Here is a 21,217-nt window from a genome sequence, read left to right as displayed (position 1 = left end):
AGTTCAACGTTTGAATAGTACTGTCATTGCTAAGATTGCTAGTGAAATACTATGCTAAAGACACAGCTGAATGCCAGAATTAAAGTTTGCTATTCCAAACTGAGGATCTCTGTATTAGATTATTCCAAACATGTTGGTAACATCAACCTTTTTGATGAATACTGACCATAGTAACATCGAGGCTAACTTTCCTCAGCAGTTATATAAGTTAAAAGGTGAAGAATAGAAACACAAAAAGTAGAAAGCAGAAAATGAAAAGAACTACTTTCCCCCTAGCTATTTAGCTAATAGCTTTGATCATGAATGCCAAGCCCAAGAAGATTCCTCAATGCTTGTTTTTTGACCACTTTGCCATAAAACCCTCTTCCCAACTTCATAGCTCTCTCAAAGTCTACCACACCACCACCATTCTTCTTCAATCCTTTCACAACAACCTTCAATACTCTCTCATTACTTCCCACAGCTTCTACCACACTGTCCAGTACAGCCTCCATTAATGGAATCCGCCTGCTCCACCGTTTCATCAGCCTATCTGAGCTATATACCTCAGAATATGCAGACCAAAACGATGCCCTCAAAAAGCCCTTCTCTTTTCCCCTCACTGCCCATTTCCTCATACCTTCCTCCAACCTATAAACCGCCGCACCTACATCTACCCCTTTTTCAAGGCCTATCTCAATCTCTCTTAACTCCTGCTTGGCACACACTTCTTCAAACTTGCACCTCCTACATCTGCAGTTAAAACCCCATGACTTGGACATTTCCATACGCTTGTCCAAGGGAGAAAGCGTGTCGAAATACATGAACGTGATCTCTTCACCAGCCTTGATGTCTCTCGAAGCATGAACCATGACATAGTCCCCTACATGCAAACGCCTTGCATTAGCATTGCATGAATGGTTGATGAAGGAAGCCAGTATCCATAACCCAACACCATAAAAATCACTGTTTTTACCCAATACATTGGCTGAAACCGCTTCTTCCACAAGAGAATTCACATCCAAGATGCTTAGTATCTTATCCATTTCAAGCTTCTCCTTTGAACAGCCATTGCTCTCCACCTCAGGCCTAAAGTGACTCATTTCAGGAACTTCAAGCCCCTCTTCATTTTCACCTGTGGATAGCATACTAATCAAAAGCTGTGTTCTTTGACATTTTGTGACAGCATCCTTAACTTTATCTATAAAGTTCTTCCACATGACCAGCTGTGCATTTTCTCCTGAATCTTCACCTCCCAATATACCTCTTTCAATTGCAACTGCCTTAGTGACCAGAACCACAGTCCCAGCATCGATATTCTTTGTCGCAAACAAGCCACGCCCACTAGTTTCAGACCTCTTAACCAGCACAGGACCAATGTATTCAGAAAGTTCTGGAGGCTTCCCTCGGAACCCATTGAGAACCCAATCAGAAAGATCAAAACTTCCTGTCCTTGACTGAAACTCAAGTTTTTTACATTTCTCTAAATACCCATTAAGAATTTCCAGCTTCCCATTACCCTGAGGATCAAAAAGAGCAGCTTTGAAACAGTCCAAAGCATGGGCATATCTGTTCAAACTAAGCAAGATCTTACCTTTGCAAAGTAAAGTCTTGAAATGGGTAGCTTCAATCTGAAGTGCTCGGTCACAGTCTTGAAGTGCTTCAGTGAAATCTTGTAGCCTTGACCATGCCTCAGCTCGATTCGAGAAGGCTACGCAGAGAGATTTGTGGAGCTTGGAGAGGTGATCTGGGTCTGGGTTGGAATCTTGATTGGTCTTTGAGATTTGGCCTTGGCAAAGATTGATTAACTGAGAGTAAAGTTGTATGGATTCTTCCCATTCTTCTCTGAGGATAAGCTCTGTGGCTTTCAATCTCAGCTGCTGCATTTGCTCTTCGGCGGCGGACATTGCTGGCTCTTCCCTCATCTTCTCTGGCTTGTTGGTTTTGAAATTTGGGGGTGTCTATCTAACGGTCATGTTCTCCTTTTGGTCTTTGGTCTTATCCTACTTGGAACTTTATTATAATGGATCTTCTTGTTTGATAATAGCAACGGCTATGTCAGGATTGCTTCTCTTTTTTTTAAGTGAAAATTTGGTAGTGGGTTCATGGGCCTGGATTAAAAGAGGAAAAGAACAATATATCTATATATGTTTGATCCAAACAAGGAAAAATCTTCTTTTGTTATTTGATAAAGCATTTTAATTTTATACAGATATGATTGTTATCTTAATCCGTATCCGAATAAGTTAGACTATATCTGTTAAATAACTGAAATGATTGACTGGTTATCTGAGGTTCTTCAGTGCTTAAGCTCTGGCAATGAAATTGAACCTGCATTGAAAATGAGAAGTGAATGCTACACCATTCTGAAGAAAGAATCACTGTATTGAAGGAACTGCTGGTGGTACTGGAATCACTCAGAAAGATGATATACCGAATATTTACATTATCACAACACATTTGCTTCATATGGGCGTCGGAGCAGCAATAAACAGATACCTTAATAATAACATTGACCCCTCAGCCTCAATTAGTCCTCTACAAACTGTAGTTTCTGGCCCTCAAACCAGGGTTCCAACCTCGAGAGTTCAACCATGGAACCAGTTGCTTCTGCAGCATTAAGAGTATCATTTGCGTGATTTGAACAATCTTCTTGAGATCAACCCAAAATTTCTTCCGGCTTATCTTGCAGAAAGCTTGTCAGAAGCATGTTGATTCCAGAACAGGATGAGGTTGACAAGAGACACCGGCAAAAGTTCTAAATGATAAGAAAACCAAATATATCCTTAAAAAGATATTTCATATAATGATGAACGCTGATGTCTAAATCTCTGTAAATTTTAGCAAATTCTTCCTGTTCACCTGTCAAACCAACAGGAAAGTATGATAGCCCTAGCATTTTTAGAATATATATGTAAAACAAGTCAGGCAGGGCCATTCTTCAACTTCCTAAGATTAAACTTACCGGTGCTATTTGTTAAACACATTATAGTAAATGGCAGATGATTATCTCAGCTAATTACTTCTTCAAAAAGTACATTCCATCTCTGAGCTCTAATTTCTCTTCAGAAACTAGACCTGATAAGAAGCTTTGCAGCTGTTGAAGTGATTTATCATAGGGAGGGTCGGCCACACAGAACATCTGAAAGCAACATGCTGTCTTAGGTTAGCAATTACATTACTCATATATAATTTAAAACAGTAGGGCATCTCAAAACCATCTTACCTTAAGAGTATTATGAATTCGATCTAATGCCATGCTGCCAAAATTTGTGAGCATACCCATGATGAATTTCTACAATGAACCAATACTGGTTAGAGAGCATCATTAAGCAAAATGACATTTAAACAAGTTATTTATATTTAAAAAGGACATGTCCATAGTCCATAGTCCATAGTCCATATACATGCATATTGATCAGCAGGACCTTACGCTTTGGAAACAACAGTACCTAAAGAAAATGTTCACACACATCACATACCTCATACACAGTCATTTCTTTGCGTAGTTGATCCTCAATGGAAGCCACAGATCTCTCTGGCTCCTCATCACCCGCTAGAAGCTCCTCACAATTTCCACTATTACCACCGTTCTTACTAGTATCTACCATGCCGTCCACTAGGGTAAATACATGGTTGCTAGGATCTGTCCCTAGTGATTCAGTGAGAACTCCCTGGAGAGAAGATTTGATGAGGATAAAAATTTTGTAAATAGATTTCTAGTTTCCAATTATTCTCATTTTGATTTCGGAAACCTTCAAACAGTACCAAATTTGACCTACTTGAAACTTTTAGCTTCTACTTGCAAAGAAAATACCAAGAGAATTGTACAGACAATGAATCAAAACAATGCAGCATATTAACTTGAACTTCAGACCATATAACTAAAAAACTTGCAATGTCTCCCAGCTGAAGAAGGATGATTTCATCAACTTCCAATAATGTTGCAAACCAAAACTACAGAGGGAAATTTCTACCCTATAAAACTGAAAGCACACCTATATCTTAAGTGGCAAAGACGTGTGCTTTACAATGGAGGAATGAACTAAAGATCAAGGGGCTGCATCAAGCTATTAAGTGGAAAAAGGAAATTTCAAAATTTGAACAGGGCCCGGTATTTGATAAGGAAAAAAACATGAAGTTAAGCGTACCTTACTGATCCAAAAGCTTATCCTCCGATACAGCACATCAACTGGGATCCCGGTAGCAGCAGCAAGATTCTTAGAGGTCCAACTGAAAGTAGATATATAATATACCATTAGAATATGAACAATAAGATGCAAAAGGTTCCAACAATTGCTGAAACTACCTCGTTTGGTCTTGAAATTGCATTATTATTGCTGCATGTACAGGAGCTACCGTGAATTGCATTGCCTTATCCTCAAATTGCAACTCTAACTAAAATAGTATATATATGGTTAAAAGAATAAATGTTAGTAAAAAGATGCAAAAAAGGAGGAAAAGGAAATCGACAATACAATTAGAATACTTGATGCTAAGAAAAGGGCATTCAAGGACATGTATAACTAAACTTTAAAAGACCTAACCTTGACCGTTCCAAGATTTTTCTTCCACAGTAGCTTTCGAGGAGTCTTGATTTCATGAAACCTTCTTGCATAATCAGAGAGCAGCTGGTCAACGGGGTCAGGAATGATAAGGGCCTCCTCCTGAAAATTTCCACAACATTAAATAAAAAGTGACAAGACACTGATAACCACTAATCATTTTGACAAAATGGATTTTCATCAGGAATGCAGGCATAGGCAAAGTATAGTTATCTGGTACTTGATGCATTCTTATACAAGTCAAGCATTTATTTACTGTACAACCTTAACACCTGAAATGAAAAAGTGAAAAAGAAAATCATATAAATCTCATACTATGAATAAAGCCTGTGATTTTGTTGGACAACAAGAACCATTTTCTAAATTTGCTTTGCCTTCTTTGCACAAACACTGACCTAAATAAATATCTCTATCACATGTTTCACATACTGAGTCATTAAATTTATTTTTTTCCAATTTAAAGCATCTTGTCAAGTTACAAATTCTTCATAGATATGTTCAATAAGAAAATTAAAAAGGGGAAATATGGAACTAAAGGTGGCTAGATGCATTACATGTTATGAAAATAGATTAATGGTATTCATTTCTCTCATGCTTCTGAATTTTTCTTTTGGTATAATTGATTCCTTAAATATCATTAATTTAGCTCTTCCTTTGATCAAATAATTCTTCATCTAAAATACTGCATCTTTAATAAAAAACAAGGCACCTTAATGTGCTACTATTGTTGGCAAAAATTATAGTAATTAGTTTTCAAAATGGTCAATCCATCTGACACACACCTTACCAACAAAATATCGTTTACAGTATTCAAAGAGAAGCTTTCTTTTATAAGGTATTAATCCATTTGCACTTTAGCTTTGGCATATAACTTAAACTGAAAGGGGAAAAATGCAAAACGTTTTTCTGAGATATTTCTAACCTTCCCCTAGCAAAAAAGCCATAAACAAAGTAAATTCTTAGTAATTGAAAGCAAAAAAAAAGAACTGATATCACTGAAAACCATGCCTGGATTGGGGGCCAGAAATTTGAAGATATGATTGTAGCATCAAGATTATCCAAAGAAATCCCAGTCTCTGCCAACTCTGCATCTGCATCTTAGAATAATTCAACAGAAGTTAAACTGATTAGGTTAGACGAAAGTAGAATAGCTAAGGTAGCCCCACCAAGCTACCCACATCTAAAAGTTCTAGAAGGCCAGAGAATACCTATTTGAGATTGCTTATTAATTGTTGCTTTAATGTTGGTATTTGTTCTCTTGGAATCAATCAGATCATTAAGCATAATTTCACATTTCTGCATGCTACTCTCTCCAAAATGTATCTGAAAAATGAGAGCATGCAAAAAAGCAAGTAAATTTAGGAGGAAGTGTTGAGGAAAACAAAACAGAGTGAATACAATAACTTAATAAAGGCAACTTGCCTTGAGGAGTTCTAGAGTACGTATCTCTGAGTCAATGTCATAATCAGATTTGTTCAGAAGTTTTTCAGCAAGCATAATACGATATTCATTAACAAGCTGGTCTTTTGAACCAATTATGCCAACAATCATTCCGAGTATGTCAACCTTCCGTCTGTTTCGGCTACCTTTTGATGGGTCTGCCTCAACAGGGTCGGGCTCCCAGCTGAAAAAGAAGGAACTCACAAAGACACAGATTAGAACAGTGATATAGCAATTTTGACAGCATTGCTTTTATACCTGTAATAAACAACAGTGATAGCAGTAGACATACCGTTGCGCATCAATCCAGGCTTGCTTGTCATCTGTGTTAAAATCATCATCAACTCCGACATTTTCTTGATTATCTTCATCTCTATTTAATTCCTCAAGAAGGCTATCTCCACTGTTTCCAGATCCATTTGGATTACCACTACTGCCATCTGTTAGCATGGTCACAATGCACTTTATGGTATCTTTTCTTCCCCTCAAGTAGTCCCGTATTGGTTCACCAACCGCTTCAAGAAAAACACCAGCTGGGTCTATGGTCCGGAGTGCTTTGATAGTTGAAACATATTGATGTAATATGTCATTGGTTGAGGCACCCGCGGTAAGTAAGCGGTATCTTAGTGCAGAAATAAAGGATTCAACCAGCTTAGAATGCTGTCCAGTATATTCAAGACACTGTTTTAAGTCTTCAATTGCAGGAGAGCTGCAATAGTCAGAAATAATTAAAATAGTGAGGAATTTCCAAGAATACTTTCCATTAGCACCAACAACTTCAATTCATGCAATGAACACAGCAAACAATGGAAATTATACTTAAAAGTTTAGATAACTCCATATGTCTTCTTCTTTCGCTCCACAGTCAGAAGAAGGAGACAAAGTAAACCCCTCAAGTAGGCAAATGTTTTTGAGAATCTTATAAACTAATGTACTGAATCAGTAACTTTCTCTCTCTATCTCTTTTTGGTACATAGAGATTTTTAGCTACATAATGAGAGGGAAACCTCTCCTGTCCCATAAACCCAGAATGGAAAACATAAAAAATAATGCAGAAATTGAACTGAAGGAGGTAAAATGAAAATTTAGAATGAAAAAAGAATTACCTCTCAGGATAGTCCACAATTATCTCAAAGAGTTTGGCTATCCTTAAATCTTGCAATGTTTCATAAGCAAAATACTCTAGCCGCAATTTCCATCTAATGAGTCCTTCTGATGGAGTATTTGTTCCAGGACAGCATGAAGATGGTTGTGAAGCCAGAGGTGATTTGAGACCAGATGAATGCTGGTCAAAACTAATAGAATCACCAAGATAGGCAAGCAATGCATTCAAGAATTGCAGAGGAACAGCCTGGCAAATATTCCTCCAAATATAAGGAATAATCTCTCAGTAACTTAACCATAGGAGAACATAATAGCAAGTTAATAAAACTTGAAATAACATGAAACCTGGGAAAAAATACTTTTATATTTGACCAAAAATACCAGCAAGATTCACAGTTATATTGAATGGAAAAGCGAAAATGTAAAGGATTCACAAACACCAAAAACAACCTGTATCCACTCCTTAATGGAATCCAAAACAGAACTCCGGTAATCATCACCAGCCAGATTATGTACTTTAGCCTGCAATGCAAACAAGGAAAGCACACTGTTTATAAGATGCAGATTTATAAGCTTGGAACATGACATGTAATGTTACCCAATATGTAACGTAACATTTGCTAAAAAGAATAATTAAATAAAAACAGGTCCGACAGAATGTCAAATACACAAAGTCATATATCATTTTTAAATAACAAGTCCACCTTCAGAAGCAAGAAGATAGCAGAAGCATAGGCATCTTCGGTCATGGATGTGAAACCAAGATTTCTAAGATCACGAACAACCTTCCCAATGTTCCTCACCAACTTGTTGTTCTCTGGAAACTTATCTTGATGATAGCACTCATCAATATCCATTTCACCACTTCTGTGCTTACTCTTTTCATCCAAATCCATCTCATCTCTATCTCGACAATCATTTTCTTCATTCAATTCTCCATCCATTATTGTACTTAACTCCTCCAGCCTTCCCTTAAAGTACCAATGGAGTACCTCTAACAACATCCATGAAATTATCAGCTAATACTAAATAAAAATCCAATTTTGCACAACAAAAGAACTGACTTATATATATAAAGAATCTATAGTTTCCTACCGGGAAAATGGCGAGGAAGACTGGCCATAAGAATTGAGGAAACAATTAACTGATATTTTGAAAAAAGATAGACTTTTTCCGCATCAAAATTGTGCTTTCCATCAGATAAATTCTCCATATAGGATTGTAAAGCATGAACAAACATTAACAAACATTTCTCTTGATTTTCTTTTTCTAAACATATTTCTTTCAAAGCTTTACACAGCACTCGTTGAATCTCATCCTCATCAATCTTCTCTAAATCTTCTTCAATTTTGCTGTAATCCTCAAAATGGCGCCAAAATCTCGACGCTCCGTTTTTCTCAAAGGCTTCCTATAATTCCAAAAAGAAGGAAAGTAAGAAACTTGGTATTGAAGGAGATATCAATGGCTTAATCGATTATTACCTCAAGTGATCTGAGGAAGTAGTCGCGAGCGAGAGAGTGGAGGCCGTGTTTGCAGAGAGTGTGAACGTGAGAGATGAAGTCGTGTCCGATGGAGCCGTTGAGGAGAGATTTAGCGGCGGCGCAGAAACCGTCGTAGCTTTGGAGGATTTCTTGGACTGTATCGTCGTCGAGACTCATCAAAATCCCTAGATTGAAATCTGGACAAGAAGTTAATGACTCCATTAACAATAGACCCAGAAGGAAAAATGTCTCCTTTCTTTGAAAACCAAGCTACTGCTTGAGCTTAGAAGTGGAGAGAAATTGGTGTGGAATTATTAGTTCGATTTTTGAGAACTTCTTCTTTTGCCGCCACTGCCATTAAAACGGCACTTCTTCTGTCGTTTTATATTTCAAAAACGAATCCTTTTTCCACTTTTCATTAGTACTGGTTAGTCTGCGAGAGCTGCCCAAGCTTGTTCTCTCAAACAGTCAAAATGGAGGCAAGTCAAACCGGAATCCAAACCCAAACCCAAACCCAAACCCGATTCCGGATTAAGATCTTGCTGACGTCACTCTCGGCCATGGTGGCTGAGACTTCCACGTTCCCGATTGACCTGACCAAGACCAGGATCCAGCTCCACGGCGAGTCTCAACCTCTCTCCTCCTCCTCCTCGTCCTCCTCCACGCGCTCTACCAACGCGTTTCGTGTCGCTTCCGAAATAGTTCGCGAACAAGGCGTATTGGGTCTCTACAAAGGCCTATCTCCGGCGATTATCAGGCACCTTTTTTACACTCCCATCCGGATAGTTGGTTATGAGAATTTAAGGAATTTCGTGAGCTCCGATGGCTCCCTTTCTTTATCTTCCAAGGCTCTTGTTGGTGGCATCTCCGGTGTCATTGCTCAGGTTTGGGTTTATTGATTGACGCAGTGAAAGAAATATTTGGCATGAGAAATGTTTGATGAAATTGGGATTGCTGTTAATCTTCCTAATTGGGATGTAAAAAGGGTATCTTTACATCAATTCAAGACTTCTTTTTTGCACTTCTGTTTATTTTCTTAACTCCATTTCTTTCTTTCTTTTCTTATGAATAAATTCCATTTATTTTTAAATACTAAGTTAACATTCCATTGGAGTCTTGCTTTCACTTTTCAACTGATTGTGCCTGTGTGCTTTTGCTAATTTTGGTTTTCAATTTTAATTTTCATGCTTAATTTTGGAATGTAATTAGAATATTTCTGCTTACCATTAGTAGTACAGGTAGTGGCAAGTCCAGCTGATCTTGTTAAGGTAAGGATGCAAGCAGATGGGCGGATAGTAAGCAGGGGTCTTCAACCTAGGTACAAAGGACCATTTGATGCTTTAAAAAAGATTGTAGCTATGGAAGGTTTTGGAGGTCTTTGGAAAGGAGTTTTCCCAAATGTCCAGAGAGCATTTTTAGTGAATATGGGGGAATTAGCTTGTTATGATCATGCAAAACGTTTTGTTATCAGTAATCAGATATCTGATGATAACATTTATGCGCACACATTGGCATCGATCATGTCGGGTCTCTCTGCTACAGCTTTGAGTTGTCCGGCTGATGTTGTGAAGACGAGAATGATGAACCAAGCAGGCGGCAAGGGGGGGAATGTGATGTACAAGAACTCGTATGATTGTTTGGTGAAGACGGTGAAAATAGAAGGATTAACAGCATTGTGGAAAGGTTTCTTTCCTACATGGGCAAGGCTTGGTCCTTGGCAGTTTGTTTTCTGGGTCTCTTATGAGAAATTCCGGCAAATTGCAGGTCTGTCCTCCTTCTGAACAATGACCTAATTGGGATTTAGATGCAGATACACTTGCATGGTGAATTCAGTTTTGCATATACCAGCAATGTGCTACAAATGGCAGCATTTGGCAGAAGATTTACTAATGCTGATGCCCCTTCCAATCAATCATTAATGAGTGTCATTCAGTTCCATCAGTTATAAGCTAGCAAGCATTCATTGTCTACCATTATGGAATTCAATGTTTTGAGCTTTACTTATCAGCAACCTTTTACAAATCCCGATAATTAGACACAACTTTGCTTTATTGCTTAAGTGCATTGACGCCAGAGTTGTACTGTCCAACTCTCCATTTAGGCAACCTGTTTCTTCTTTGAGGATCTGCTTAGGGTTGCTTCCTTTGTAGTCTTTTCATGTCATTTCCCATACATGGTTAACCCCATCCTTAAATGTGAATGTTGGTGGTCGAGGCCTTGAAGGCAATGCTAAATGGGTTTGGATTCTCTAGTCTACTCTTGCTCGAAGTGTGTTCAAGGCTTAATTATATGAATCCTAACGACAATGGCTCGGTACTAGGATAAGAAACAGGCAAAATCTTACGTTGTGGGGATTGAAACAGACAGATCGATCTGTTCTGCATTAAAACGTTTCATCAATACCATCAACTTGGCTCTAGATTAAATGGGGAATTCCTCCTTAAAAAGGGCAACGTCAAGCATGTGTGTAATTTACATATCACAGGACAAATTTTTAGGTAGGATTTAACTCTGGTCATTAGTTTCAATCCACTTACCATTTGCCAGGGTTGGTTCAAATTAAAGCCTCTCATAGCGAGTACATCCTATTAACTTCTAATGCTAATGACAATTTTTATTCGTGAAATATAATAAAATAGTTATTCTGTAATAATAGAATAAAACAGAATTAGAATATAATGAGTATTTTGTGATTTGGTTTATGGAATCAAATAGGGTAGGAATTGTTATTGTATGACTTATTTTAATGTTTGATTGGTAGGAATAATTTTGAAATAATCAAGAAATAAATGATAAAATGACAAAACTACCTTTTATTATAATATTTGAATTATTTTTTATCAAAAGACAAAAATACTTGTACCAAAGGACAAAATACCCTTAACTATAATATAATAAAATATTTATACTAAAAAATTAAATTACCCTTGACTATATTTTAATAATATTTTCATAAGAATACAAAACAAAAATACCCTCTCTCTCTCTCTCTATATATATATTGATATCCAAAAATTTTAATGCTTGAATTATGGGTTCTTTCATACTGTAAGACTTATATGATCATAATTATGTTAGAATATATACATATACATGCATCCTAATGACATTGCAAGATCATTTCAGTAGTTAATATGTTAATTTGCATAAAGGTTCATACAAAAAAAAAATTATTTTCATAAATTAAGATTGTCATCAGTTTTCAAACTTATGATATGTGAAGGTTGTACTTGCCATTGTTAATTAGCAAATGTCCTTTTTCGCGTAAGCACAAATCAATCCCTTTTGCGAAGGTTTTATATATGGTATCATTCATAATCTGCATAGATAAAATTGATATCATTTGTTATTCACTTACTAAATATTAAAAATAATATCATTCATGATTCATCACATAAAATTTTCATACAAAAAGAGTCAGCTATACATAGTTGGGCCCACCAATTACAAGATCCTAACTCAAAAGGTTGCAAATTCATCAGCTGGCCTTCTCAAAAAATTTTAGATCTGTCATTCAATCCCATAGCTAAAAGGTCCCAACAACAAAATCTCAAAAAGCCGCAATTTCTATTAATTGGTATTCTCAAAAAATTTCACCTATCATTCAACCCCACAGCAACAAGGTCCCAACTTTAAAGTTTTAAAAAGTTGCAATTTACAATTATACTTGTCAAATTGGATCTATCTATTGGATTGATTTATTTTTTATAAAATATGAGGTGAGTTGGATCTAAATATTAAAATCAGACTTAAATGGGTCAGCCCACCAAATCAAAAGACTGAGGTGGGTAGGGACGAATCAGTCTTATGAGTCAAAAAAATTAATAATTTTATAAAAAGATTCAAACCTGTCCAAGTTCAATGTTTAGTAGGAAACCTCCACAACCACCCAAGTCTTCAAGCTGGTGAAAGACTAGAAATAATTTGATGTGAATAACTTTAATTAGTCAACCAAGTAAATAAAAATGTTTGTCATCAACTTATCAAAACAATCTACACATGTAAAAATAAGAGAAATAACAATTACAAAAAGAAAAAGAAAATCCAAATAAACATATCAAACCTAAACTATGCCCATATGTTTAAGCTTGGCATGGGTAGTTTTCAAGCAAGAGTTTTTTTTTTTTTTTTTTCTCAATCAAGTCTGATATATTATCATGTAACACAGAATTGATACAACGCCTTGGGAAAAGTCAAAGATGTGGCCAAAAAGACCAAAAAGAAAGTAATCTAACTAGGTTTTGTCCATACAAAAGCACCTAACGAAACAAAATTTTTACACTAGAAAACACCTACACATAATGGCACAATTCATAGCTCATAAAACAATGTTTACCCATTAAACAACACCTAACATGGTAGACAATATCCTCGGGAAATATAATGTAATGTCACACTCACTAGTAGCAATACAACATCAACTCGAGAGTCACAAGGAATAGAGCAACCATGCAACACAATATCAACTTGAGATTCAAAAAGAACAGAGCATGCTTGTAAATAAGTATCGAGTTTTATAATAGAAAAAAAAAGAAAAAGAAAAAGCAAACAGATGCTTTGCTATTCTAAAGGAATAAGAAGCCATTCCTCCCCTAGTAGGCTGATGCTGAGTCAGGTTTAAACTAAGGTTGGACAACTAGGTTCGAACAGGTTTGATTTGTCGGACCACATTCATAGACATTTCTAATCAATTATCCCACGTTATACAATTTACAAGACGATTCAGTCGTCCCTTTCATGTTACGATACATTTATTAACATGAAAGAGATCAAAGCAACACACCACAAGTAAAGTAACATTATGGGACCATTTAGATTTTCACCTAGTCACATACCATTTTTGAAGGGCAACCGATTTGTCCTTTCAGTACTCTTAGGTCTCAGACATTTGCTAAGGTTAAGTTTAGGACCACTTAAATTTATTTCACCACCACCAAGAAGCAATAATATATTTTATTCAAAAGGAAAATTCAATGGCGGTTTTAGGTTGAAGATGTTTAAGCATATGCAATGCAACCTGGTCTTTTTTTTTTTTTTTTATAAAAAAGTATGACATATATTAATAATGGAGAGAGAGAGAGAGAGAGAGAGAGAGTATATTGTACTGATTCAAGTCTTTAACCTTAATAAAAGAAAGCATCGTATTAGTATCATAATTTGATATAGATTAATGATCCAATCAATTTGGAAGTCTTTAACTTCAATTCCCAAAGAAAAAAAGAAGAATCTCAGGACCACTTTTTCACCAAATAAATAGCCATGATTTTAATTTGAGGAAGATTGCTCATGATTATGGTAGGACCTGCCGACATATAGTTGGTATTATGTTGTAATTTATTAGGTTACCTTCACAGTGCCCCTAGGCACTGTTTCAGTTTATATAACTTGTCCTTTCATGCATGGCTTCAGGCATATCCTTCTCTAACTTAAACTTATACACTGTCATTTTTCTCTTCCCTAGTGATCACTGCAAGTTTGGAAATGGGTAGCTCAAAGTGTTGTGAAAAGGAAGGGTTGAAGAGAGGACCCTGGACAGCTGAAGAAGACCAAAAGCTCACTGCTTACATTCAACTACATGGCCATGGCAGCTGGAGTACCTTGCCTGAGAAAGCAGGTGGTTAAGTTTGTGTGGAAACTTTTTTATAATTTATCATGATCAGACTGCTTTCAGTAAGAGAATATTTATCCTTTTCTGTGTAGTTTGCTCTTCTTTCAAATACCCTTTCTTTTTTATTTTTGGTCAGCCAAAAAAGCTGGATAAATTTATGTAGAAGAAGTCTTGAGCAAACCCCAGAACATAAAACAGGAAATATAAAGCAACCCGCCCAGGCCATGAACAATTCCTTTTCCTCTTCACTGAAAAGCTTAGTACTGTACTAATTTATATGGTTCCCCCCTTTGTTCAGGACTAAAGAGATGCCGCAAGAGCTGCAGACTGAGGTGGATCAACTACCTAAGACCTGATATCAAGAGAGGAAAGTTCAGCTTACAGGAAGAGCAGACCATCGTTCAACTCCATGCTTTTCTCGGGAACAGGTGAAAGATCCGTCTCTGTAGAAGTTTTACTTTTGGTAAAACAAAAGGAATCCTCCTTTTGTGTCATGTTTCTGTTCCTTTGCTATAGGTAAAAGCAAGTTTCTTTACCAGCATTTATATCCTGAAGGAAAACTTCCAAGAACGTGCTAAAACCAAGTGTACGATGGCACCCAAGTTCCCCATGTCACGGGGTTGGAACTCCAACCCATACCATTCAATCATCAGGATTATTACTCCCCTCCACCTGAAATCATATCCTGATTCATTAATTTTTTTTTCACTTATAAAACTTGCCCTGCCATTAATTTTTTTTGCTTTGAGTTACGATACGCGTGCACAGCTGCTTCAGATAGTAAATTTCTGTTCTTATTTTGCTTGGAAATTTTAGAACATGCGTGCGGCTTTCAAAGAGAACTGATAATTAAAGATTACGTAGTTCATAATTTTCCTTTTTCTTGATGTCAATTAATTTAGATGGTCAGTTATAGCAGCTCAATTGCCGAAGAGAACTGATAATGAGATCAAGAACCATTGGAACACTCATCTAAAGAAAAGGCTAATCAAAATGGGCATCGATCCTAAGACCCACAAGCCCCGAATCGATGCCCTTGGCTTCCCGACCCGTCACGGCGGCATCGACGCCAATTTAAGCCACATGGCTCAGTGGGAAAGGGCTCGCCTAGAAGCGGAAGCCAGGTCCGCCGGCGTATCGAACAATAAACCAGCAGTGCCAAATCATGTCCAACCAAAAAAATCCCAGTTCGGGTGTCTAACTCCGAGACCCAAGTGCCTTGACTTGCTCAGAGCATGGCAAGGTTTGGTCACCGGCATGTTTAACTTCTCTGACCGTGACGATCTCGAGTCCCCGGGGTCAATATCGAACTTTTCCCATCGCGGGTTTCAAGTTCCAACCGCTGGAATTAATCAAAATGCAGCAGGCGAAGGTACTCTTTTACCTTGCATTGCAACGAATTCATATACGTGCGACGAATTGGATGACGTAGGTAATTGGAAACGTTGTGAAAAGTTTAACCAAATGCAAGAATTCGATGAAGCATTGCAAGGGAGGACGTGCTCAACAGAAGATGCAGGGTTCGTGGACCGTATTTATGTGGAAGGCAATGATTATGAGGTGATTGCAAATTTCATGGGGGACTCACCAGGTACCTTGGTGGGTGTGCCAGCTTCATATTCATCAATGGAACTAGAGATATCGAATGGAAGTTGCAGCATTGGCTGCATGGCGGATGATGGGAGCTACTGGGATCCCACACTCAAGTTCATGAATGCTTCCTCGTCTGATTCTTCCGTCTTCTAACTTCTGATATTGAGAACCAAAATGCAGTGTTTTCAACGAATGATTTAGTGCTTAGAGGTCAATGTATTTGTAGATTCTTTATCCAAATGTTTGGTGATATAGCCGATATTCAATCAAATAAGTTCCTCAGAACTTGTATAAATCAATTCCAAATTTCGCCAGAAAATCAGCCAAGGTGTTTTAGGAAGATGGGGATGGAATTTTTTTGGAAGGCATGTGATTTCATTTCGTAAATACCTGTACAATTCTTTCATGGCAAAGATAGTCAAGTTGCTGTACAAAAGGAGGGGGTCAGCATAACCTCGCTTCCATAAAACGCCCACAAATTTCCAAACAAAACCTGTACACTAAGGTCTATCCCAAACTAGCAGAAAGCCAACCGATCTATACAACAAAAATAACTAACTCCAAATCGTAAACCCCTGTACAAAAGTAAGCTGTGCAACAATTCCAGCAGCAGAAATTTTCGCAACAAAGAACGTAGGCATGCAGCACCTAAACAGAGAGCAGTCATACATTTAAGGAGCCTAAAAATAATCACCTCCAAATGAAAAGCGCCAGTCCTGATGGCTAAACTTCCAAGCCATTTTCAGCATCTCCTGATGCATTAAGAAACAAATCTGGGTGAGGCAATGGTTCCTCAGGTTTAATCCACAGAAGATTATGCGGCCTTTGGACCACCTCTCTGGCCAGAGTACCAGCTGCACCATTGGCAGCCCTGGGAAAGTGTCTAATATGCCAACATTGAATACGTGCAAGGTGTCAAAAGGGGATATGACAAGGAAGAGAGGACAAGCGGCGCTGAAAAGGCTGAGGGAATGTTTTCTATTCATTCACATCAGGGCTCTGTAAAACGAGCTATACATACAAGAGCTTAAAAATTAAGTAAAGAAGAAAAGAAAGAATTAATTATATCATAACTAACCTAACTAACTTTTAAAACAATAATTATAAATACAAAACAGTGCGTTGCTTATTAAGTTGCTGCTCCTTAGCTGAGCTTGATATGTAGTGTTTGGGGTGGCTCTCCTTCCCTTTTATTTAAACTCTGCGTTTTGGTGTCTTCCTGTTGCCAAGTCTCTTTGTCCCTTCTTTAGTTCTATGGTCATTGGCCTGGTGCAGAGTTCCTCCAAGAAATCTCAAGCTTATTCATCTTGAATACTTCTAATACTCCCCCTCAAGAGGATATGTGATCGTTGAGAACATTCATCTTGCTCAGTAAATTGTAAAACTGCCTCGGCTGCAAGGCTTTGGTAAAAATGTTAGCTAACTGAAGATTAGTGCATATATGGACTGGCTTGATTGTACCTGCTAACACCTTTTCTCTAACAAAATGACAGTCCATCTCGATATTTTAGTCCTCTCATGAAACATTGGATTTTTGCTGATGTGGATCGCTGATTGATTGTCTGAGTAAAAAACAATCACATCATCATGGCTAATTCCAAAATCAGATAGTAAGTACTTCAACCAAATGAGCTCACAACATGTTGAAGCCATTGAACGGTACTCAGCTTCAGTAGAACTTCTGGCCACTACTGACTGCTTCTTGGATCTCCAACTTATGAGTGATTCTCCAATGAAAATAGTAAATCTAGTAATTGATCTTTTAGAATCTAGACAACTTGCCCAATCACTGTCACAGTAGGCTAATAGTTTCAAGTTTGATGTAGACTTCATCTGAATTCCTTGCCCTGGTGCTCTTTTCAGGTATTTTAATACCCTCTGTGCTACTGTAAAATGTTGCATACCAGGCTTGTCCATGTACTGAGTCAATACTTGAACTGCATAAGATATATCTAGTCTACTAAAAGTTAGATAGAGTAGTTTTCCTACCAATTGCCTGTAAATTAGAGGATCGACCAATTCATCTTCCTTTTGTACCCTGTGTAGCTTGTGATTGTAGTTAATTGGGGTAGAAACTGGTTTAGCTCCTAAGAAACCATACTTTTCATGGAGATCTAGAGCATATTTTTCCTGTGAAATAGTAATACCCTCAACTGACTTGTTAATCTATAACCCCAGGAAATACTTCACAGTTCCAAGATCCTTTAACTTGAACTGTGAGCTTAGATACAATTTTACATCTCCTACTGCTCGAGTAGATGTACTTCTAATCAGTATATCATCTACATATAGTAGTAAAGCAGTGAAACTTCCATCATTTCCTTTCTTAGTGAAAAGAGAATGATTTGCTGATGATAGGTGAAAGCCATATTGAAGAATTGATGAAGTAAACTTGGCATTCCACTGTCTAGATGCCTGTTTTAGACCATACAAGGATTTATGCAATTTACAAGCTAATTTGGTTCCTTTAAGATACTTTCCCTGGTTAGTGTACCCCTGTGGAATTTCCATGTATACTTCATCTTGTAAATCACCATTTAAAAATGCATTATTCACATCAAGTTGTGACAATGACCAATTGTGCACTGCAGCTAAGGCAAAGAACACCCTGACACTGGTTTGCTTTGCTATTGGACTGAAAGTTTCTTGATAGTCAAACCCTGCAATCTAGTTGTATCCCTTAGCTACCAGCCGAGCTTTATATCTGTCAACTTCACCATGTTCATTTAGTTTCACTTTGTACACCCACTTGCACCCTATCACATGAGAATTTGCAGGCCAAGGTACAATACTCCATGTGTTGTTGTCCTGCAGAGCTTTTAATTCAACCACCATTGCATCTCTCCAATAAGAATGATTAGCTGCTTGAAGGTAAGTGGTTGGCTCATAAATTTTTGACATTAAGATGGTAAATGCTTTCTGTTCTAATGAGAGTTTATCAGCAGATAAGTATTTAGGACAATAGGATGTTGAGATGGTAAATGCTTTCATTGTCATCTGTATTAGATATTGAGTCAGCTGTAGTGGGCATGCTGACTATCCTAGGTGAATCATGTACTAACTCGTTTGAGGTTAATGTATCAGTTGTTTGTGAACTTGGCATAGATGAGGATGAATGATTCTCAGCAGGTACATGGTCTTGGTTTTGAAAATTTTCAGAATATGAATAAAAAACATCAGGATATTTAGTATGCAGATAAGGTGTTTGAGAAAATGCATTTTCCTACATACCATGCTGCATAGACTGAAATGGAAATATTTCTTCATGAAAAACAATATTTCTAGATACCAGAATCTTTTGTGCATTAAGATCATATACCTTGTACCTTTTCATATAATTTGGATATCCTAGGAAAACACATTTTGAAGCCCATTGGTCTAACTTTTTCTTGTGTTGAGACAATGTGGACACAAAACATAGACAACTGAATACCCTTAGGTGTTCATATGTAGGTAATTTGTGGAACATCAGCTCAAAAGGTGATTTATTCTGAAGTACTTTGGTGGGAACTCTATTAATGATATGAACTGCAGTGAGTACTGCATCCCCCCAAAAGTATACAAGCACATTAGATTGGTGCATTAGGGCTCTAGCAACAGTAAAAATATGTTGATGTTTCTTTTCAACTATTCCATTCTATTGAGGTCTATCCACACAAGATAAATGATGTATTATGCTAGTTTTTGCAAAAAAACAAACAACCTAAACGTTAAACCATTATCTGACCTTATGCACTTAATTTGAAGTTCAAATTAGTTTTGAACATAGTTATTGAATGAAAGAATGATGGTCAGAACATCTGACTTGTTACTCATGAGAAAAATCCAAGTGAACTTGATGAAATCATCCATAATCGTGAGAAAATACCTTTGACCAGACAAAGTTGGAGTCTCATATGGACCCCAAATGTCAACATAAATCAACTGAAAAGCACAAGTAGTAGATTGAACATGTACTAGAAATGGAAGCCTTTTCTGTTTTGCCAAAGGGCAGATTTCACAAACCAGTTCGTTTGAAGAATAAACATTAGGAAATTGTTTGTGTATAACATCAATCCTTTCTAAAGGAACATGGCCAAGTCTGAAATGCCATAAATCCAAACGTTTGCAATTTTGTTTACAATGATTGACTATTGAAACAAAAGGAACTTTGACTAACTTATCAAAACAGAACTTTGACATTTCTTGTTCATCTGAATTATCTTGCATGAAGTATAGCCCTGAGAAAGCCCTAGCAACCCCAAACACCTTCCATGAAGGAATGTCCTGTACAACACAGTACATATCAGTGAAAAATATATAGGTTTTCTTAGTCCCAGTGAGTTATCCTACAGAAATAAAATTGAATTTGAAACTTTGGATATAGAGAACATTCTACAAGATTAATTCTGAGGTCAATTTAACAATCCCTATGTGTGACACAGTAACTTTCTTGTCATTAGGTAACTGGACAAAGCAATTCTTTACAGGTTTGATTTGTATGAAACTGTTCAAGGTACAACATATATTATCAAAGGCACCATAATCCATTATCCAGTAATTTTACTTTATCATGCTAACATTTACATTTCTAAGACCATTAGGCATGTTATTTGATGTATTGAAGCAAGGTTGGCCTGAAATAATACTTGCTATGGCTGAATTCACAACTGAATGGTTTGCCTACTGAGTGTTTGATGAAATGCTTTTACCTTCACTACTACTTATACCATTCTCATTTAAGAGTTGCATTAGCTTGTTAACGTGTTGCTTGATCTAAACAGTTGACACATAGATCCTGTACTGGCCAACTCCTCATCTGGTTCAACTTGAGAATCATTCTCTACTGATGTATCAAAAACTGCAGACACATTGTTAACAAGATTCTTACCCCTTCTTGAATTAGATTTCCCTCCTTTAGTGAACTTAAAGTCACCAGGAAAGCCAATAATCTTGTAGCACTTATCTTTGGTGTGCCCTTTCTTTCCACAATGGTTGCAAGTTATGTCCTTCCTTAACTTCCTCTTGTTGTATGTTGCAGCATACATGGCAGAGGATTCCAAAAGAGGCTGTGATTGAACAAGAAGATTTCTTTGTGACTCCTCCCTCAGGTCTAGGCTATATACTTTATTTAGGCTTGGAATGTGGTCCATTAGTAGAATTTGTGATCTCACCGTAGAGAATGACTTATTCAATCCATTGATAAATCTAAAAACCATATCCTTTTGAAATTGATCTATGTACTTCTTGAAACAATTAAGGTTGCAGCTTCCACATTCATAATGAGGCAAAGGACGGTAGTTCCTTAACTCCTCCCAAATACCCTTAAGCTCAATGAAGTGAGAATCAACTATTCTTGTTCCTTGACTAACATTCCCTAAGGTATATTGCAAATTACATACCTTCGTATCATCCGGTTGAGCAAAATTCTGCTTGAGGTTATTCCATATTTTTGTAGCTAAATCCAT

At 37.1% G+C, this 21,217-nt stretch overlaps 5 protein-coding genes across 8 annotated transcripts; 2 read left to right on the top strand and 3 right to left on the bottom strand.

Moving 5' to 3' along the window:
* Nucleotides 1-85: 85 nt before the first annotated feature.
* SDG35 (SET domain protein 35) lies at nucleotides 86-2,216 on the bottom strand. The gene has a single exon (XM_007045968.3). It carries the CDS (start codon nucleotides 1,902-1,904, stop codon nucleotides 285-287), a length of 1,620 nt encoding a protein of 539 aa, XP_007046030.3. The 5' UTR covers nucleotides 1,905-2,216; the 3' UTR covers nucleotides 86-284.
* A 165-nt stretch (nucleotides 2,217-2,381) lies between these two features.
* APC2 (anaphase-promoting complex/cyclosome 2) lies at nucleotides 2,382-8,791 on the bottom strand. Of its 4 annotated transcripts, none has more exons than XM_088803415.1 (16): nucleotides 8,570-8,791; nucleotides 8,184-8,496; nucleotides 7,793-8,082; nucleotides 7,539-7,610; nucleotides 7,091-7,335; nucleotides 6,277-6,693; nucleotides 5,967-6,168; nucleotides 5,753-5,867; nucleotides 5,553-5,641; nucleotides 4,527-4,646; nucleotides 4,289-4,377; nucleotides 4,131-4,212; nucleotides 3,462-3,653; nucleotides 3,206-3,274; nucleotides 2,945-3,121; nucleotides 2,382-2,841 (listed from the first exon to the last, which is right to left on the bottom strand). In XM_088803415.1, the coding sequence occupies exons 1-15, from the start codon at nucleotides 8,789-8,791 to the stop codon at nucleotides 2,999-3,001; spliced, it is 2,640 nt and encodes an 879-aa protein (XP_088659541.1). In that variant the 3' UTR covers nucleotides 2,382-2,841; nucleotides 2,945-2,998. The 4 variants fall into 4 exon arrangements, with proteins under 4 accessions (XP_088659541.1, XP_088659542.1, XP_088659544.1 ...); XM_088803416.1 differs by having other exon boundaries at nucleotides 2,382-2,737; XM_088803418.1 differs by having other exon boundaries at nucleotides 5,553-5,635.
* A 251-nt stretch (nucleotides 8,792-9,042) lies between these two features.
* Nucleotides 9,043-10,825, top strand: UCP3 (Mitochondrial substrate carrier family protein). The gene is made up of 2 exons (XM_007045964.3): nucleotides 9,043-9,453; nucleotides 9,808-10,825. The coding sequence occupies exons 1-2, from the start codon at nucleotides 9,043-9,045 to the stop codon at nucleotides 10,348-10,350; spliced, it is 954 nt and encodes a 317-aa protein (XP_007046026.3). The 3' UTR covers nucleotides 10,351-10,825.
* Nucleotides 10,826-13,943: 3,118 nt separating this feature from the next.
* LOC18610362 (transcription factor MYB16-like) lies at nucleotides 13,944-16,187 on the top strand. The gene is made up of 3 exons (XM_007045963.3): nucleotides 13,944-14,183; nucleotides 14,476-14,605; nucleotides 15,080-16,187. The coding sequence occupies exons 1-3, from the start codon at nucleotides 14,051-14,053 to the stop codon at nucleotides 15,921-15,923; spliced, it is 1,107 nt and encodes a 368-aa protein (XP_007046025.3). The 5' UTR covers nucleotides 13,944-14,050; the 3' UTR covers nucleotides 15,924-16,187.
* Nucleotides 16,188-20,500: 4,313 nt separating this feature from the next.
* LOC148764390 (uncharacterized) lies at nucleotides 20,501-21,217 on the bottom strand. Its single transcript, XM_088803595.1, has one exon. It carries the CDS (start codon nucleotides 21,215-21,217, stop codon nucleotides 20,501-20,503), a length of 717 nt encoding a protein of 238 aa, XP_088659721.1.

This window comes from Theobroma cacao, chromosome 2, assembly GCF_053813885.1.
Source record: "Theobroma cacao isolate CCN51 chromosome 2, ASM5381388v1, whole genome shotgun sequence".
In the NCBI taxonomy this organism is placed as follows: Eukaryota; Viridiplantae; Streptophyta; class Magnoliopsida; order Malvales; family Malvaceae; genus Theobroma; species Theobroma cacao.
This window is presented reverse-complemented; position numbering and strand designations above follow the sequence as displayed.

What these genes read in the sequence shown, in the direction of transcription:
- SDG35 (XM_007045968.3), bottom strand. Translation starts at nt 1,904, where the DNA reads ATGAGGGAAGAGCCAGCAATGTCCGCCGCCGAAGAGCAAATGCAGCAG.
- APC2 (XM_018115369.2), bottom strand. Translation starts at nt 8,791, where the DNA reads ATGGAGTCATTAACTTCTTGTCCAGATTTCAATCTAGGGATTTTGATG. An exon ending in ATTGTGGACTATCCTGAGAG is followed by an intron (nt 6,694 to 7,090) that starts GTAATTCTTTTT and finishes TGACTATTGCAG; the next exon opens with CTCTCCTGCAATTGAAGACT. An exon ending in TAATAAGCAATCTCAAATAG is followed by an intron (nt 5,642 to 5,752) that starts GTATTCTCTGGC and finishes AATTATTCTAAG; the next exon opens with ATGCAGATGCAGAGTTGGCA.
- UCP3 (XM_007045964.3), top strand. Translation starts at nt 9,043, where the DNA reads ATGGAGGCAAGTCAAACCGGAATCCAAACCCAAACCCAAACCCAAACC. An exon ending in TCTCCGGTGTCATTGCTCAG is followed by an intron (nt 9,454 to 9,807) that starts GTTTGGGTTTAT and finishes TTAGTAGTACAG; the next exon opens with GTAGTGGCAAGTCCAGCTGA.
- LOC18610362 (XM_007045963.3), top strand. Translation starts at nt 14,051, where the DNA reads ATGGGTAGCTCAAAGTGTTGTGAAAAGGAAGGGTTGAAGAGAGGACCC. An exon ending in TACCTTGCCTGAGAAAGCAG is followed by an intron (nt 14,184 to 14,475) that starts GTGGTTAAGTTT and finishes CCCTTTGTTCAG; the next exon opens with GACTAAAGAGATGCCGCAAG. An exon ending in CATGCTTTTCTCGGGAACAG is followed by an intron (nt 14,606 to 15,079) that starts GTGAAAGATCCG and finishes CAATTAATTTAG; the next exon opens with ATGGTCAGTTATAGCAGCTC.
- LOC148764390 (XM_088803595.1), bottom strand. Translation starts at nt 21,217, where the DNA reads ATGGATTTAGCTACAAAAATATGGAATAACCTCAAGCAGAATTTTGCT.